This window comes from Chenopodium album, chromosome 4 (genome assembly GCF_948465745.1).
Source record: "Chenopodium album chromosome 4, dcCheAlbu1.1, whole genome shotgun sequence".
Taxonomy (NCBI): domain Eukaryota; kingdom Viridiplantae; phylum Streptophyta; class Magnoliopsida; order Caryophyllales; family Amaranthaceae; genus Chenopodium; species Chenopodium album.
In genome coordinates, this window is record NC_137837.1 from 6,319,975 (window position 1) to 6,338,150 (window position 18,176).

At 37.6% G+C, this 18,176-nt stretch overlaps 2 protein-coding genes and 1 pseudogene across 2 annotated transcripts; 1 reads left to right on the forward strand and 2 right to left on the reverse strand.

The window, feature by feature from the left end:
* Window positions 1–2,890: 2,890 nt before the first annotated feature.
* On the reverse strand, window positions 2,891–3,904 carry LOC145627542 (uncharacterized). The gene has a single exon (XM_081679919.1). It carries the CDS (start codon window positions 3,902–3,904, stop codon window positions 2,891–2,893), a length of 1,014 nt encoding a protein of 337 aa, XP_081536045.1.
* Window positions 3,905–7,205: 3,301 nt separating this feature from the next.
* Window positions 7,206–9,945, forward strand: LOC145626478 (putative pentatricopeptide repeat-containing protein At5g08490 pseudogene; annotated as a pseudogene).
* Window positions 9,946–11,255: 1,310 nt separating this feature from the next.
* LOC145626480 (VQ motif-containing protein 31-like) lies at window positions 11,256–12,223 on the reverse strand. The gene has a single exon (XM_081678912.1). It carries the CDS (start codon window positions 12,221–12,223, stop codon window positions 11,657–11,659), a length of 567 nt encoding a protein of 188 aa, XP_081535038.1. The 3' UTR covers window positions 11,256–11,656.
* Between the last annotated feature and the right edge of the window lie 5,953 nt (window positions 12,224–18,176).

Genomic DNA, 18,176 nt, shown 5'->3' on the forward strand with positions numbered 1-18,176 from the left:
GTGATAACACTCGCTTCCTTGATGTTGTGCTTCTTTAAGTGCTTCAATACATGCTTGGTTATCCATTTGCACTACTAGCTTTTCAATGCCTCTTTCTACTGCCATCTGTAGACCAATCTCGAGTGCCAAGAGTTCAGCTCTGTAAGAAGTGCACATACCAAACCGAGCTGCGAAACCTTGAATAAATTGGCCAGTAGCATCCCTAATTATCCCCCCTCCTCCAGCTTGACCTGGTGATCCCTTAGTTGCGCCGTCTGTGTTCAATGAAAACCAGTTGGAGGGTGGGGCTATCCAACGCACAAAAATTTCATGTTTTGGTTTTCTTCCCAGAATATTGCCCTGGATTGGATCAGCAACTAGTGTATTCCAAGTCTCCTCTACTCTAGTCTTTATAAATGTTCCTGTATCCATTGGAACATCATCCCCTCTTCCAAATGTTAAGCTATTTCTTCATCTCCAAATCCACCATAGAGTGGTTGCAAAGCAGGTCTGCCATTTGTCTGATTGTGTTTCATCAGTGTTCTCCATGTTGCGCATAAACCATTCTTCAAGTGAGCCACTGAAAAATGTAGGAGCAAGAGCAACGCTACCAACATTATTCCAGATATGACGAGCCTTAGGACAATCCCTTAGCAAGTGAATGACTGTTTCTTCAGCATTCTCCGTGCAGATCTTGCATCTAGGATCATCTGATAATTGCCTCTTGAAACGATGGACATTACAGAGTATTCTATCATGAAGACACAGCCAAAGGAAGCTCCGAATCCTTTGAGGAACAGGGGCCTGCCAAGCCAATTCCCACTTTGGATGCTTAACTTTGTTATCTTGAATCTTCATGATTTGCAAGGCATTTTTTTATTGAAAACTTGCCCTTTGATGAGCCTTTCCAAAATCGTAAATCCCCTGCCTCTGGATCTTCTATGAGCTTGTGTGCTGCAATTAGTTGGAGACTCATATTTGGTAGAAGGTGAGCAAAAAGTTCCCATTTCCATCCCAAGTTATTATCCCACATTTCCTGCACTATTGCTCCATCTAATTCAGGTGGAATGTTTGTCGTGGCTTCATCTCGAAGAGGACTATCAGAAGCCCAGCAGTGATCCCAGAAAAGTGTGGTACTACCATTGCCTACAGCAACTCTTGAGCCCTTTTTCAGCCACTCTGCATTCTCGGTGATCCATCTCCAAACGTTGGACATATTAGATGATGGGGTAAACATATCTATGTCACAACGCCCATGGCAATATTTAAATCGTAAGACTCTTGCCCACAAGGAATTAGGCTCAGTGAGGACTCTCCAACCAAGCTTAGCCAAGAATGCCGAGTTGGATTGTCTTGTTGATCTCATGCCTATACCCCCTTTTTCTCTTGGCAATTGTAGGGTCTCCCAAGATAAGAGGTGGACTTTTCTTTTTTCTTCATATCCTCCCCAAATAAATCTTCTAGTCTTCTTATCTATGTCATCACATATGGAGCGGGGGATTTTCGCTGTTTGCATCGAGTAGTTTACCATGGTAGAGAGAGTGGATTTGGCTAGAGTTATTCGGCCAGCCAAGGAAAGATACTTGGTTTTCCATCCCGAAAGTCTACGATCAATTTTCTCACATAGGTGAGCAAATGTATCCCTTGTTACCCGGTTTGTAAGCGTGGGCATACCCAAGTAAAATCCCAAGTCCTCCGTGCTTTCCATTCCTAACACCGAATTAATGCTATTTTGTTCAGCTTCTGATACATTTCGAGAGTAGTATACTCTCAACTTTGGGAGACTCACACGCTGCCCAGATGCAACACTATCTAAGCAGTCCTTGATCACAGCAGCTTGCTCTGGCAAAGCTTCAGCAAACAAAATTAAGTCGTCTGCGAAAAACAAGTTTGAAAGAGCAGGGCCACCTCGGCTTGCAAATATTGGTTTCCATTTGTTAAGGAAAACTGCTTCCTCAATCACTTGATTCAAACGCTCCATACAGAGAACAAATAAGTACGCAGATAGGGGGTCTCCTTGGCGGATACCGCGAGAGGGGTAAAATGTATTCGATTTTTCCCCATTCCACAACACTCTCATTGAGGGGGAAGTCACATATTGCATTATAACTTTGATCAATAACAAAGGGAAATTCATGTCGAGCAAAGTATCTCTAATGAATGACCATTTGAGTCGATCATAAGCCTTCTCAAAATCGATCTTTATAGTCATGTAGCCCTTCCCTCCTTGTTTGCGCTTCATCGTGTGAACCACTTCTTGAACGACAACAATGTTATCGGTAATTTGTTTGTTTGGAACGAAACTTGATTGAGAATCAGCAATTATTTTTGGAAGCAGGGGCTTGATGCGGTTGACTATGGCTTTTGTAATTATTTTGTAAGCAACATTACAAAGCCCGATAGGATGAAATTGAGCAGGAGACTCTGGATTTTCAGTTTTCGGCAGTAGCACAAGAAATGTGTCATTGATAGAATCCGGTAAACCCCTTCCTTCAAGTGCTGCTAAGGCCATAGAATATACATTGGGAGCAACTAAATCCCAATTTTTCTGATAAAACAAGGCTTGATATCCGTCAGGACCTGGTCCTTTAAGTGAACCCATCGTATTGATAGCAAGATCGATGTCACTTTTTGTAAAGGGTCTGGCCAATTTACACCACTCGTCATGGTCAATTGGGTTACTTACACCAGTTGGGATGTCATAGTTCACGGCTCCTCCTTCATCAGTGTAGATTGATGCAAAGTAGTTTACCACGAGTGCTTTAACTTCCTCTTTATCATGAACCCACTGATTATCACTGTTCTTTATGGCTACCACATTATTTTTCCATCTTCGTACTATTGTACTTAGGTGAAAAAAAGTGGTATTACGGTCGCCATTTTTCAGCCATTCTACTCTCGATTTCTGGTATCAAAGGAGTTCTTCTTGATTAAGGACCCTATCGAGATCCCTTCTCAGTTTCGACTCCAATTTGATCAGTCCAGAATTTCTCTCCGTTGCAAGCCTTTTCTGAATCCCATCAATTCGTGATATTAAAGTGCGTTTCTCACGAAAGATGTTATGAAAAATTTCCCTGTTCCAATTTTGCAATTCCGTGGACAAAGAACCAAGGAGAGGCATCAAAGGGGTTGTGCTGTCCCATTTGTCATGAAGAAATTCACCAAATTTTTCGTGTGTGAGCCATGCGGCTTGAAATCGGAAGGGTCGATTAATCACATCCAAGGGGGCAAATCCGTTTGGAGAAATAAATAGAGGGCAGTGATCTGATTGAAGCGCAGGAAGATGTCGTACTTGAGCTTTGTCAAAGCGCATTCCCCATTCCCCTGTGCAAAGTGCTCGATCAAGTCTAGCACTCCTTCTTGTTTCCATCGAATTGCCCCTAGCCCATGTATGTGCAGGGCCAGAAAATTCGACTTCAATAAGATTGTTTTCGTGAATCCAAGCATTGAATCTTTGGCTTCTTCTCGTCGTATCAGCACAGCTCGAGTTTCTTTCCCATCCGAATCGAGTTTCATCGAAGTCTCCTGCTAGAAGCCAAGGTTTATTATTTCTACTAGCAAATTCTGATAGTGCATCCCATAACTCAGTCCTTTTGGATGGGTCGGGGCTGGCATAAATTGCCGAGAAATACCAGGGCTCTTCACCAATTTTAGTAATTTGCATTGTAATGTACTGATTCGCATGGTCAATCGGCTCCACTGTTACTAACTCCGGCTTCCAGTAAACCCATATTCCCCCACTAAATCCTTGTGCATCAACGCGAGTATGTCCATCATATCCAAGTATAGAAGCAACTCTATTAGCATGATCCCCACCCATATGAGTTTCAAGAAGAGCAAGCATAATTGGCTTATTAATTCGAACAATTTCTCTGAGAACCGAAAGAAATTCCTTGCTCCCAGTGCCTTGAGCATTCCATACCATGCAAGTAATGGGGTAGGAATTGGATGTCATATGATGGTTTCTATTCATCTTGAGATTGGATAAAGGGAACTTGGAATCATAAGCTCTTAAGAGATGGTTAAAAGCTTGATTAATTTTCCATGGCAACCTGAGAGTCACCATCAGCTCTGGTGTCACTTGCCTCGACACCATCCATGAATGAAACTCCACCTCCATCATGTGAATTAGGGGGTCGAGCATGTAAAGGTACGGTTCTTCCGTTGGTAAACTCCCACATAGTATCTTCTCCGGGGGGATTCGGAGTTGAATTGGGGTTGGCGGTGGGCGAAACATGAGTTTCGAGAGGTGAAATTTGGGACAAATTTGGTAGCTCAGGGGATTGAATTTGAGTGTCTATAGTTATGGCTTTTGAAGGTGCTTCTGTGTTAGCTTCAGAAATAGCTTCGATTGTAATTGGATTATTTTCTTTGCCTGTCTTAGCATTCAAATTCATGCTGGGGGTGGGACCCGAGGATAAATTATTAGATTTATCTTTCAGAACAGAATTAGGCAAAGAATTATCTTTTCTCCTAATTTCCTGCCAATTTTTCAAACCTCCCATAAATTGTCCATTAAACTTGGGATTTTGATTTGATTTTCCCATAGAAAAAGGTGATTTGGGAAGGCTGGAGTTATCCCCAAAGGAAGATTTTCCTAATTTGATAGGATTTCCCTCCCTAACAGAATTATCCCCAAAATTTTTTGCCAAATTATCATTATTTTCATTATTCGAATCCTCTGTTTCTATATTTTCGCCCTGAATTTGCTTCTCCAATATTGCGAATCTTGACCCAGTGTTTGACTCTTTCTCTTGACCGGATTGACCCTGGCTCACACCCTTGCGCTGCTCTTCCTTCTTTGTCGTGGTTTGCACCTTATCCGGCTTGACTGGTTTCTTCCTAGGGGGGGTTTCTTGACCAACATCCAAGAGCCGTAGTCCTGTTGTTCAACTGTTAAAGGCGTTGTGTCTTTAGCCTCTGTCTCTGTTGCTGGGACTGTAACATTATCAGCACTATTATGAACCATGGATTCACACTTGTCTCCTTGATGACCAATCTTCCCGCAATTGAAGCATATCATGCGAAGGCCTTCGTATTGAATTTTCCAAATTTTCCCTTTCAACCAGAATTTTGAAAGGAGGGGTTTGGTTAAGTCAAGTTCAACACTTAGTCTTGTAAATTGCCCACGTTGTGCCATGGCTGTGTTGTTGTCAATTCTTATGACTTTCCTTATTTTGCCTCCAATCTTCTGCAAAAATTCTTTGTCGAAATACTCGACAGAAAGGTTTGGTATGCGCACCCATGCTGTTAGGAATCGCAAAGGGGCATCATCCGGGATGAAATTAGGCACCCATTTACGGATAGTGAGATAGTTATCATCAAGCATCCATGGACCTTGGGTTAGGACATGATTATAATCTTCAATGCTTGAGAATCTAGCTATGAAGTAATCATGTCCAATATCAGTTAGCACCAATCCTCCTTTTAATTCCCATTTGCGTTTTAGCCTTTTCATGAGGGACATATACCCTATTTTCGTGTTGAACATCTTAATGATCAACGTGTGCTTCCATGGTTCCCTTAGTCTCTTTTTTTCCTCCTTTGACAAGAGAATTATGGGACATTTTGGGTCATCTTCCAATCCATATGGTGGTTCATCATCATCAGAAATCTCCTCTTCATCATCAAGAAGTTGTGGAATACCTTGGGTATGCCCATGACTGTCAGTGACCACCATATCTCGGAAGGATGTTGGCTTGTGTACTAATGGAGGAAAGAAATTCCTTCCATTAGTCTCTGGAGCATCCTTTTCAGCAGTGTTATTCGTATTGAAGATTAGATGAGTAATCTTGCGCTTTGGTTTCTTAGAAGATCGGTTCATCAGATCCCTTTCTTCCTGGGTTAATTCTTTAGGCTGATTATCGTTCTGAGGCTTGTCTTGAGAAGGGGTTTCCCTCACAAGAATAGGTTTTGCAGAGAGCATTTCAGAGAGCTTATACTTTTACAAAATGCTAGGAAATATTGACACAAGAATAATTGGCATTTTTAAGTATAGCATATTGAGATGCAAAATATGACTCAAAGTCACATCTCTTGCTAAATATCACTTTGTCGATGTCGAGGCCTAATAAGAATATAGGACTTTCTTATTCATCAGTCAACGCCGGGTATTGGATCTTAAAATCTATAAATATAATTAAAGTAATAACCGCTGATATTATCCCTTATTTAAATTGTACAGATTTCAAGTTGTGGTAAAAAAAATTTCCGCCTAAATCAATTCCTGACATCATATTCTTATTTTTATTTTTACTTATTTTTTTAAACCTTTTATTTTTTACCATAAATTATACTCCTTCCGTCCCTAAAATACAATCCTATTTCTCTCTATTATGTGAGAATAAATAATAGAAATAGGAATGTAATTTAGGAACAGAGGGATTAATATGTTATTCCTATTTTTTTTTTATTTTTGTTTTTTATTTTTTTTCATGGATTTATAAAAAAACTATCTGGATTCCAAGAGTACTCCGTATTGTATAATTTGGTTAATGGTTGTATTTGTATACGTATTTTTTTTACTCTCGGTTTAAGACACCCACCCTTTCACGCCACCACGGCACCACCATCACTTTTCACACCCACCAATCTTTCACGCCACCACCCACCACCATCTCCAACCGCACACTCTGCACCTCTTGGCACATTGCACCACCTCGCATACACTCAAAATCAGTGGCTCATTTGTGTTCTTGGAATAGGCGCCATTAGTATGCGCTCGAACCAGCACAGACTCATATAACAGGCGCATGTACCACTGTAGAGACGCATATTAGGCGCTTGTTGTACAATACAGAATCCTCCAACCAAAGGTCTACAATAGGTGTTGTTTGATATAGCTAAAGGGGCTGCCCACCAACTGTTTGTTAGAAGTCCTCACTGAAAAAACTTGCCTAAATCCCATAAAAGCAAAAGGGGTTTTAATTCTTGCACGTTGTACCAAATTTTGAGCTGAATTTAGTGTTATTAGTGAGTAAACATCGTTCCTAAAGTAGGAACTTCGTGTAGAAGAGAGAACTTCAAAGGGGATATTTGCTTATACCAGGGTGTTGTATAGCTTGATTGAAGGTATCTTGAGATGTATATAAGACCCACTATTTTCTGGGGTTTTTAGAGGATGCCCAAGTGGTTAACAGATGATGTACACGGGTTTCGAACCGAGGTTCATGGTACATCTCCTAGGGACTTTGCTAGCTGACATTCATAGAATGCATTAGAGTACAATGCAAATGCCAGACTTCAAAGCATGGAGTGAGCTTGTAAGGGCTCAATCTATTGGTGGGAGACATGATGAGGTTTTATCACTTTTCCTTTCAAAATTACGATATCCATTTGGATTTAGGCCTGATCACATTGTGCTGCAAGCTGCTTTAAAATCATGTGCAATTCTCCCAGCACTTAATGTAGGCAGAGCTATTCATAGTGTTGTTGTTAAGCTGGGTCATCTTTCCTGTCTTTCTGTATCTAAGGGACTGCTTAATGTGTATGCTAAGACTAAGTCCTTTGATGACTGCAAGAAACTGTTTGATCAGATGCCAAAGCGCGATACTGTTGTTTGGAACATTGTATTGGCCGGTATAGCTGGGTCCTATTCTCATGACGATGAAGTGATGAGATTAGTGTATAGTATGCATACTTGTCAAGAAGCTGAACTCAGCCCTGTAAGTATTGCTATCATTCTTCCTGTTTGTGCCCGTTTGAGGAGTTTAGATGCTGGTAAAAGCATACATTCTTATGCTGTGAAATCTGGATGGGCTTCTGAAACACTTGTGGGAAATTCACTTGTATCTATGTATGCGAAATGTGGGCTGGTTTATGATGGTGCATATGCATCCTTTTGTGAGATATATGATAAAGATGTTGTCTCATGGAATGCATTAATTTCTGGGTTTACTGAGGGAGGGTTCTATAGTGATGCTTATTTGCTGTTTAGACGTATGTTGTTGGGGCATGTTGCGCCAAACTATGCTACTCTCGCAAGTATTCTACCTGTATGCGCCACTTTAGATAGAGATATTGCTCATAAATTGGGGAGAGAGTTGCATGTTTATGCTCTTAAACATTGTGAGTTGCAAAAGGATGTTTTTGTGGTCAACGCTCTTATGAGTTTTTACTTGAGGATGGGTGTGTTGGAAGGTGCAGAAGCGTTGTTTGCTGGGATGACATCACGGGATCTAGTTTCATGGAATGTCATTATTGGCGGATATGCCTCAAACAATGAGAATTCTAAAGCAGTCCACTTGTTTCACAATCTAATTTCAGGGAAGATGCTGGAACCAGACTCTGTTACTCTAATTTCTGTCCTCCCTGCTTGTGGCCAATTGCAAAATCTGTGGATGGTTAAGCAGATTCATGGCTATACTTTCCAATATCCAACTTTATATACTGACACAGCAGTTAGTAACGCCCTGATAAGCTCGTATGCTAAGTGCGATGACTTAGATTCATCTTTGAGGACATTTAATATCATATCTCAGAAGGATTTGATCTCCTGGAACTCAATGCTTGATGCTTTTGCTGATAGTGGAAGGGAATCACAGTTAGTTAATCTGTTACACCAAATGTTTGAAGAGGGGTTCTTACCTGATTCCATCACTATATTAACCTTGATCCGGTTTTATGGAAGTGTTTCCAGATTATATAAGGTTAAAGAGGCTCATGGTTACTTACTAAGGGCCTGTCTTTGTCAAAATACTACTCAACCTACACTAGGTAATGCTTTACTTGATGCTTATTCTAAATGTGGTTGTGTGGATGACGTTGGTAAGATTTCTGGAATAATATTAAGTGAAGGGAGGCTGAAGTGGGATTCAGCAAAACCAGAATCCTTGACTTGCAATTTACAAGCTCAAGCTGGACCTTGTAATGTTCTGGAGTGTATGTCTCAAACTGATCTTGTGACATATAATTTAATGATCCGAGCCTATGTGGAGAATAATTGTCTTGAACAGGCTGCGGCTCTGTTGTTTGAGTTACAAGTTAAAGGTGTGAAGCCTGATGCAACAACCATTATGAGCATTCTACCTATGTGTGCTAACTTGGCTTCATCCCATTTGCTTAGGCAGTGTCATGGATACATGGTCCGAGCTTGTATTGATGACATTCAATTGATAGGAACCATGATAGATGTATACTCAAAATGTGGCAGCTTGAGGTTAGCTACAAAGCTTTTTTGGTCAAGTTCCCATAAAGACCTAGTTATGTTCACAGCTCTAATTGGTGGATATGCCATGCATGGTATGGGAAAAGAAGCACTTGCCATGTTCAATCACATGCTTGTGTTGGGTGTGAAGCCAGATCATGTAGCTCTCACAGCCATCTTGTCGGCCTGCAGTCATGCTGGACTTGTGGATGAGGGCTTGAAGATTTTTCATTCCATAGAGAAGGATTTTGGAGTTAAACCTACCATGGAGCAATTTGGTTGCATTGTGGATCTTCTTGCTCGAAGAGGAAAAATCAAGGATGCATATACTTTTGTCACTGAGATGCCTATAAAAGCAAATGCAAACATATGGAGCGTATTGCTTGGTGCATGCAGGACTTATGATGAGGTGGAACCGGGTCAGATTGTTGCTGATCAACTTTTTAGTTTAGACGACAGTGATATTGGGAGTTATGTGGCAATGTCAAATCTTCATGCAGCTGATGAAAAGTGGGATGGGGTCTTGGAGATCAGAAAGCTGATGAAGACTAGAGATTTGAAGAAGCCTGCTGGATGCAGTTGGATTGAAGTCAATAGCAAAAGAAGAATATTTGTATATGGCGACTCATCTCATCCCGAGACAGATGCAATATACTGCACATTGATGGCCTTGGATAAAAAAGTTAATGAGCCGCTCAATATTTGATGATGGGCACTTTGGGCAGTAGTTAAAGGTATTGCCTTGGTCCTATCGTGTTCTCTTCTCTAGAAGGGAGACAAATCTCAATCAAATTGCTTAGCTTGGATCATCATGGCTTCATGCCGACGTGTGCATATGGCACTGAGAACAATGAGAAGTGAGTAAAAGAAGCTAGGCTCATGCATGAATTGAAATTCTTGCATTGGGCTGTTTAAAAAAAATTATTTTATGTGTTGACACGTGACTGTTGCCGAGGCTGGTAAATCTATAAGCTACACAAACACAAATATGTAAACCTCCCACCCCTACCCTTGCCCCACGGGAAGCCCTGCGATTTTTCTCTGGAATATATCCTTTGTTTTATACAGTTTTTCGGAGGTGGGGATATAAACATAGCTTTTGAAGCTCGATTCTGCCTCATGAAAAAGAGCAAATAAAATTGCACAAGTTAGTTGTGTTGCCTTTTCTTTTCAAGGCTATCCATCCTGAATACCAACTCTGACGTTCTGTTGAACGTATTTGTTTTATCACAATTTCCATTCATCTTCAGAGCCTTCTTCTGTTTTTGTCAATTTCCTTTCTTCCTCACCTTCCTACAATCCTACTAATCCTAGGGTGGTGCCTGAGTAAAGACGGTACTTCACTATTTTTTCAATGTCTTGAAAGATGTATATCTACGTGTGGTCTCGGTCTGTCTGTCTGCCTGTCTATCCTGTATTATGTCTTTAATCCCTTAAAGTAATAATGTGGTCTGCCCCATGAGTCATCACTTAAAGCTCATTCTTCCCTTTGTTTTCTTCCATTCGCATTTTCAACTTTCATCCCCATCAATCAAACATTTTAATTACAAGAATTTAATTAGTAGTTTCGTGATGCATGCATGGCATTTATTGTTCATAATGTTACTTGCACATGCAATATATATTTCTTTTCCGATACGGGATGGGTTGCTAGTACTGATGACACTGCTTTCTTCACTTGTTGACATATTTGTTTAAAATGTTCCGAGATAATTTAATAGGTTGTAGTGTATTTTCGCTTAAAATGTCATCAAGATAACCTAAGACCTTTGTCTGTCTGTTTTAAATAAATTATCTAGCTTATTCAGTTTGATTTGATATAGGCAATAAATTATTTATTGGAAATACTTGGATTGGTTAATCTTTAACTCCATTGTATCTGTTCTGATGACCTTTTGAGCTCTAAATATAGCTGATTTGACTTGCAGAATAGCTTATGTGGATGATGTGTGAAGACAATAATCAACTGAAGCCCACAAATATCAGCCATGTGTAATCTCATTGGTGATATGATTTGTGGCGGTAAAGTTTAAAGGATCAATTTTTTTGTGCATATGATCCATCGGATACCCATGCCCCTGGTAAGTCTGAGTGCTGGTCTATACATTCTTTCTTGGTACAACTAGTTTTTGATTTTGGCAAATCAAAGAAATCAAGAGATACAGGAAAATACAGGTGCTTTGCTAAGAAATATATACTTACTGCATAGAAATTTAATACAGAATAAAACAAAGTAGACATTCTTATAATGTAAGAAAATTTAACTCTCAAATATCTCAAGTATAATATTGTGTGATTACATGGAGTTGGGTTAAGCAGCGGGTTACAAAAATATCCAGTTATCACTATCTGCTGAATTCAATTAGGTGATTGTACGGAGATCCTCTAAGTTTTTGCCTAACAAGAAATATGTTAATGAGTCTATTCCTGAGAGGGTGAGGAAAAGATTCAATAAAAGCGGGAAGTCAGAAAGAGGAGATAAGAGGAAAGCATTCTGCCTTTTCATGTGCTACCTGGCTAATTCCTGACTCTTCAGTCTTCACCTGTTTTGGGAGATGTTAGAGGGAACAAGCTGAGTAATTCTGGCTCATTAAACCCAGGTTTTGATCTTGGGGAAGGATGTAAGTAAAATCGTCTCTCTCTGATAGCTTTCTCTTCTTCTTGTGTATTCAGGTCTGAAGCCGCTGGTTCACCTCTGCTTTCTCCTAAAGACAGGCTTGAGAAACATTTGGTTGGGGTGGTCATAGGGCTTGTTTGGCGAATTTTGTTCCCTGATGCAGAGGGAGAGAATTTCTGTTGCTCTAACGATGATTGAAGTTGCTGCTCCTGATAATATTGCTGCATAACAGCTGCTCCTTGCTTAATACTCAAAGGAGGTTTGATTATCTCCAACTTGGCCTTGTACTGTCTCCTTTCATGGAGCTTAAATTCTGGCTTTTTAACACCAATGTTACCTTTTGCAGTCGTTACTTCATGTGCTGCTGCTTCTGACGATCCTGTAAGCCGTTGGACAACATCCTTGAAAGTCTCGGTGTCAGCTTGCACAAACGTTGTTAACGCTTTTGAATCATTCACAGTCTTTTTTGTTGGCACCTCCATGTCCGGTGCATCAAACGCAGATCACTCTTCTATCTGGTAACCCCGGTTTCTGTAAGCAATAGAACTTTTTGGCACAAATTTAGTTTTGTTTTTGTGAAACAACTTTCTATTAACCTAAAGTAACTTCTAATATAAGAAATGTCACAGCATTTTGTATTCTTTAGATAACATTTGCTTTAAGCTATTGTGTTTGACTTGACTTGCCTAACTCAATACACAAAAGACCAATCTTTCCTATTCTACTTAGAATATTTTGCTTAAAGATATGCCATATGTTATTATTTTGTTGTACAAAACCTTAAAAGTTCATCCAACTTTTGTGTATATTACAACATGTTTTCCTGGAAATTAATTATTCATTCTTGCCTGTCTTGAATTTAAGGCTTTTGATCTGTTTTCAGTCGGCATAAAGCCATAAAGTAACTATGGTGGGGTTCATGGAATGATTTAAGAAAAACCCCTTTTTTTGACTTATAGATAAACCTTCTAAACTTTAAGAATACACCATGTTCTATTGACCTGACATGAATCTGACCTGAATTCTCATTCCTTTCTTCATGGACAGGCAAGAAGTTCTGATTGGGCGTACCTCGAAAACTGCTCGAAAAAACCGGGAGCCTAGGAAGCCGAAGTTATGCCTGCATTTGGCGGGAATGTATACGATGATCCAAAACCGAGAATGAGGAGGAAGAAGGAAGCAAAGAGAGGGAAGAGAGACAGAGATAAAAAGGAGAGACAAAAAGATGAAACAGCAAGGGAAGCAACAGAGACGTTAAGAATTCATATTACAACTCAAGAAGGCAGTTGAGACAAAGCAAATGCAACCGCAAAGCAATGGAACTATTTGCTGTGCCCACATCACATGTTGAAAGAGAGGGAAGCCTTTTTCCGCTTTTTTGGTTATATATTGGTTGCCATATATAGTCTGTATTTTTTTTTTCTTTAAAAAAAAAATATTCCGGTGTTTCTTATCAAATAACTACACCAAGCCAACAATACAACTCTCTCACAAGTCACAATCCCGCGTAAAATAGGGATATTTGGAAATTGGATTGAGAGAATTTCAAATAAATTTCCAATTAGTTGAAAAATTAGAAAGGTAATTGGTTGCGCCACATAAGATGTGAAACGTGCTGATGGGGTTAATTAGTTATTGAATATGAAAGTCGCCACCTTAAATTAGCATAGTTGGCAAATGAGTTGGTTATGTGTGGTAAAAGATGGATGGGAACAGCATGGGGTTTCTATTTTCTAAATATGTGAGTAGTTTGAGTCGTTAAGGTTGTGATGTTGACTCATTTTGGATCCTTTTTAACCGCAAAAGAATTCTTGTATGGGGCTAACAATAGTTGACAGACAACTTGACAACCATCAAGTTTAGTTGTCTAAAAGCAAGATTTGGGTTTAAAAAATTGTTTAATTTACAATATTGAACTTTCAAAAGATTAATTATTCCTTAAAAATCCTTTGTACAATTTGTCAAAGAGGAAGTTGATGGATCTAAGCATTTATAAGAGGTTCTTATCTATATTAAAGAGAATAAGGCCAATAAATATCTGATAGAAAATGAGATTACTTGAACTTTTAGGCTTTTAGAAAGAGTATAGTTCAATTGTCATAATATTCAAGTGAATCGTACATGCAATCAAGAAATTTTTATTTGTTTATAGAATTGTTTGAACGAGATATAAATGAGCAAAAAAATAACCAATAAAAGGAATTCATACTTTCATAGCATGTTACCTCCTATATAATTAGATTTTGTCCATTTTTGATACTTTGTGTGGTAGACCAATAATGCCCATATATAATCATATACATAGATAACATACCTATTTCGTTTTGTCAAATTCTACTATCAACTATGTAATTCTATATATAGAAATAAAAATGTATATAAATGTCAGACATTCTCACGACGTATACCACATGCAACAATACACTTTTATCTTATTTTCATCACTATATAGGATTAAAAAAAAATATATATATAATCATGATAAATAGTTAAATAAATACTTTCACATAACATATTTAGTTAGATGTTGTTGCGTTTGTATTGTTATAATTAGACAATACACATAAACATATTTAGTTTCATTTACCTTGACATCTTAGTTGTTATATAGTGATGAAAATATACGATTGGTACAATAGATCGATGAACTTTTGAAAGTTTAGCCATATAGGGCACGTACATGTGAACAAATTACTGGATTAGACCGGTGTGTAGACCCCGTACACAAGGTTATATGCCACCTTGAGGCGCAAGTACCATAAGTGTGCAAGAATATGAAGGCAATGTGAAGCAAGACCTAAGTTGACAAGAATATTCAACAATTGTGATGAAGACTTTTACCATTGTGAAAGCGAGTTTTAGTCAAGAAATAAATTATGAATTTGAATTAATTCGAAATTTCAAGATACAAGTCAATTAATTAGTCAATGTTGCGTATTACATCGTGAAGCTAAGCTTGCCTTTCAATTATAATGGACAGCAAATGCATTTATTGAGAAGCCTTTGCAACCTCGTTGATTTTTTTTTAAGGGCAATGGAGCATCTAGCACGTATATCATGTAAGGGACCATGCATAACCAATCTTTAAGGCAAGGGAGCTCTTTCAATTTGTTTTTTCATATTTATTGAGGGGAAAATGACTATTGTGTAGGGCCGATTCTTATGAGCTGTGAGTACACGATTGTACGGGCCCTAGAGATAATTTGGACCTTCTAATTTCAATGACCAGATTGTATCCGTGCATTAGCATGAAATATATCTAATTTACAGAGATTGATTATTTCGATAGCAAAAGTGAAAGTTATCGAAAATTATCTTTTTAGGAGCCTAGGAGGGAGGGAGAGGGAGTGATTGGATCTTGAGGATTATTCATTGCATCTCAAATTAATTAGCATAATACTCTTTTTTAATTGTATCAAATTCATTGCAAAATTATTATTACAAACAAAACTAAGGGCCTGTTCTCATACGTTTATTTTCAGTTCAGTTCAGTTCAGCTGAGTTCAGTTTATGAGAACAGACCCTAAGGAGATATGTTAATATCTAATGTGTGCATTACAGAGAAAACATTGAAATTCTGAAGATATAATCATATATAACAAATATATATAGATTGAATTATATATGTGAGTATATGTCTCATGTTTCTTGGCATAGATGTCAAGATCCACTTAAATTAGGAAGAAAAAAAAAGAAACTTGAATTGGCACGTACACTTTTTAACGATTATACCTCAATTTCCCCACAATTATATACTACAATAAATCTCTAGTGCAATCGTTGTATATATATCTGAGTATCTTACTATACTTCGCAATCAAACAGCGTTTCAACATTTATTCCATTCAATCGACCTAGTTCCTCCGTAACCTTATTTTTCTTTTCGTGTTACAGTTAAGTTGCTAAAAATTAATATCGCTACCATTACATAGAAAATCTCCCGCTATTAACGCAATTGACTTTGAATCATCGTTGCTCATAACAAGCACGAAAAGATAACATATTTCATGATCGATCAACACATATACACTGCCCGACCTCTCTCCACAAATCCCACATTAATGTATCTTATCTAGAACCTCGAAGGGCAAAGGTACTACTAGTAGTTATAATAATTTGTAGAAAGCATTAATTCCATGGACCGACTAGCTAGAAGTTATACGTTACTTTCACAATTTATATCATTCACCCACAATTTTAATTATAACGTCCAAATAAACCTATTCTTTCATACATACTCCGACCATTTCGGCGCTAACCAAGTTTAATTTAATCTTCTATTCATATCTTATATTATATCATCATCATCATTATATAATTTCCATCAATTTTATTACATACTTAAATTTGCTAAGAAAATAAACATGTTTTCATACCCTAGTACTAATACTACTACTAGTAGTAGTATTAGTAACGTTGAAGAGTTTAGTTTTCCTATTGTTTCTAATAACAACCCATTGTCAAATTTCATGTTAACTTCTTCCTCATCATCATCGTCTTCATTATGGAGGATTTCGTCGAGGGTGTACCATCATCCAGAAGATTGTTATTATGAATTGAATGAAGGGGTGAATAGTAATAAGAATGTTGATGAATATCGAATGGAAGTTCGTAGTATGTGTGAAGAGATCATGCCTAGTAGGAGAGAAATCGAAAGGAGCGCGAGTAGTGTGAGTTTTCAAAGCAGGGATTTTGAGGTTGAAGAAAGCATGGATTATTTGTGGGAAGATTTTAATGAAGAAGAGAAAAAGGAGTTTAAAGGAAGAAAAAGTACAAGTGAAGATATGAGTTTTATGCAAGTCAACAAAATTGGTAGGAAAACAAGTAATGGTAATAGTGGTACAAAATTGTTGGTGTTAGGGAAGTTGATGAAAGGGCTTGTTTCAATTAGGAAATCAGCTCAACTTAAGTTTTCAAAAGCAAGATTTTGAAAAAAAATCTTCGATGATTTCGAGGCAAGGATATTGGTAAGTTTTCACAATGGATTTAATTTCAAAGGCGATATGTACTGATAATCTCGAAGTGATTTTAGTTTAACTAAATTTGTTATAGTGATGATATATATATATTGTGCATTGATTGGGAAAATTATAGGTGTTTGTATTATATAGGTTGGTTAACTACATATTTGTAATTTTTACTTTTAGGATTAGCTATATACTTTTCACTTATAACCAAATTTTATTATACTTTTCACTCTTTGATTTCACATGTGTATTATTAACAAGAACAATAATGACAAATAAAGTTTGTTTCTTTTGGTGAAATTCAAATTCTTCAATGGTTGTATCTTGTATTGGAGGATAATTATATTATTAACAAGAACAATAATAACAAAGTTTGTTTCCTTTGGTGAAATTCAAATTCTTCAATGGTTGTGTCTTGTATTGGAGGATTTTATAATGGTTAATTATATATTTTGCCGGGTTTTATATGTTCTTATAACTTAAGCACTTGTAAAATTCGACCAAAAAAAAGGTATTAAGTACCATATTCAAGTCTTTCTTATTGGAGATTTAAAATTAGGATATAAGTTACGGAGTATCATTTACTCTCTTATTGGAGATAAATAATCTCTAGATGAATATTGAGATCTTTGATAATTTATACCGTTTAAAATGAATTATACCAATTACTTTTATTAACTAGAGATACAAGCTAGATAGGGGTTAGACCAATCTGAAAATTATTTGATAATGGATAGAGTAACAATCTATGAAAGGTACCGTGGTTGGCAACTGAAATAATACACGTACACGATACATGATACACGATACACTAACACATGTGTGCCATTCTAGTGCAACACCAACACCTATATGATTTATGACTTGATCATTATATAGTTGTAAGGGGCTTACTAACTAACCCTGTAATAATGGCAAGTTTAAAGGTTTTTGTTGGGCTATTGTTGCTTATTTTGGATGCAATGGGACCAGGGCACCAGTTCAATGTGCTAGCTTTAGCTAGAGCTTGCTAGCTAGCTGTTGGTGAAACTTTAGTAGTTGCTAATCTAGTAATCATATTCATATATACAACTGTTTTTTCTAAGAAATGATTTTGGCACACCCTTAATTGATTTTGACACACCCTTATGTGAGAGCACATTTTTCAATGCTCTTCTCACATAGTGGTGTGCCAAAATCAATTAAGGGTGTGCCAAAATCAATTTTCGTTTTTTACGCACTCTTTTGACTCTATTGGCACAAATAATGAAAGGACAAAAAAAAAAAAAAAAATAGATACATATTCTGGAAAAAAAAAAAGGGATATGATGATGATAAATTTGGAATAGATTATGAGTGGAATCATAATTTCTTCATGGATTTGGTACATTATGAGTGGAATCATTATATTTCATTTCGTTTAATTTGCCCAAATTCAATTAAAGATCCCAACTGTGAGTTTAATTTGACCCTCAACTCATGTTAAATA

Bases quoted from the DNA above. Each gene is read 5' to 3' on its own strand.
- LOC145626480 (XM_081678912.1), bottom strand. From the start codon at position 12,223: ATGGAGGTGCCAACAAAAAAGACTGTGAATGATTCAAAAGCGTTAACA.
- LOC145627542 (XM_081679919.1), bottom strand. From the start codon at position 3,904: ATGGTATGGAATGCTCAAGGCACTGGGAGCAAGGAATTTCTTTCGGTT.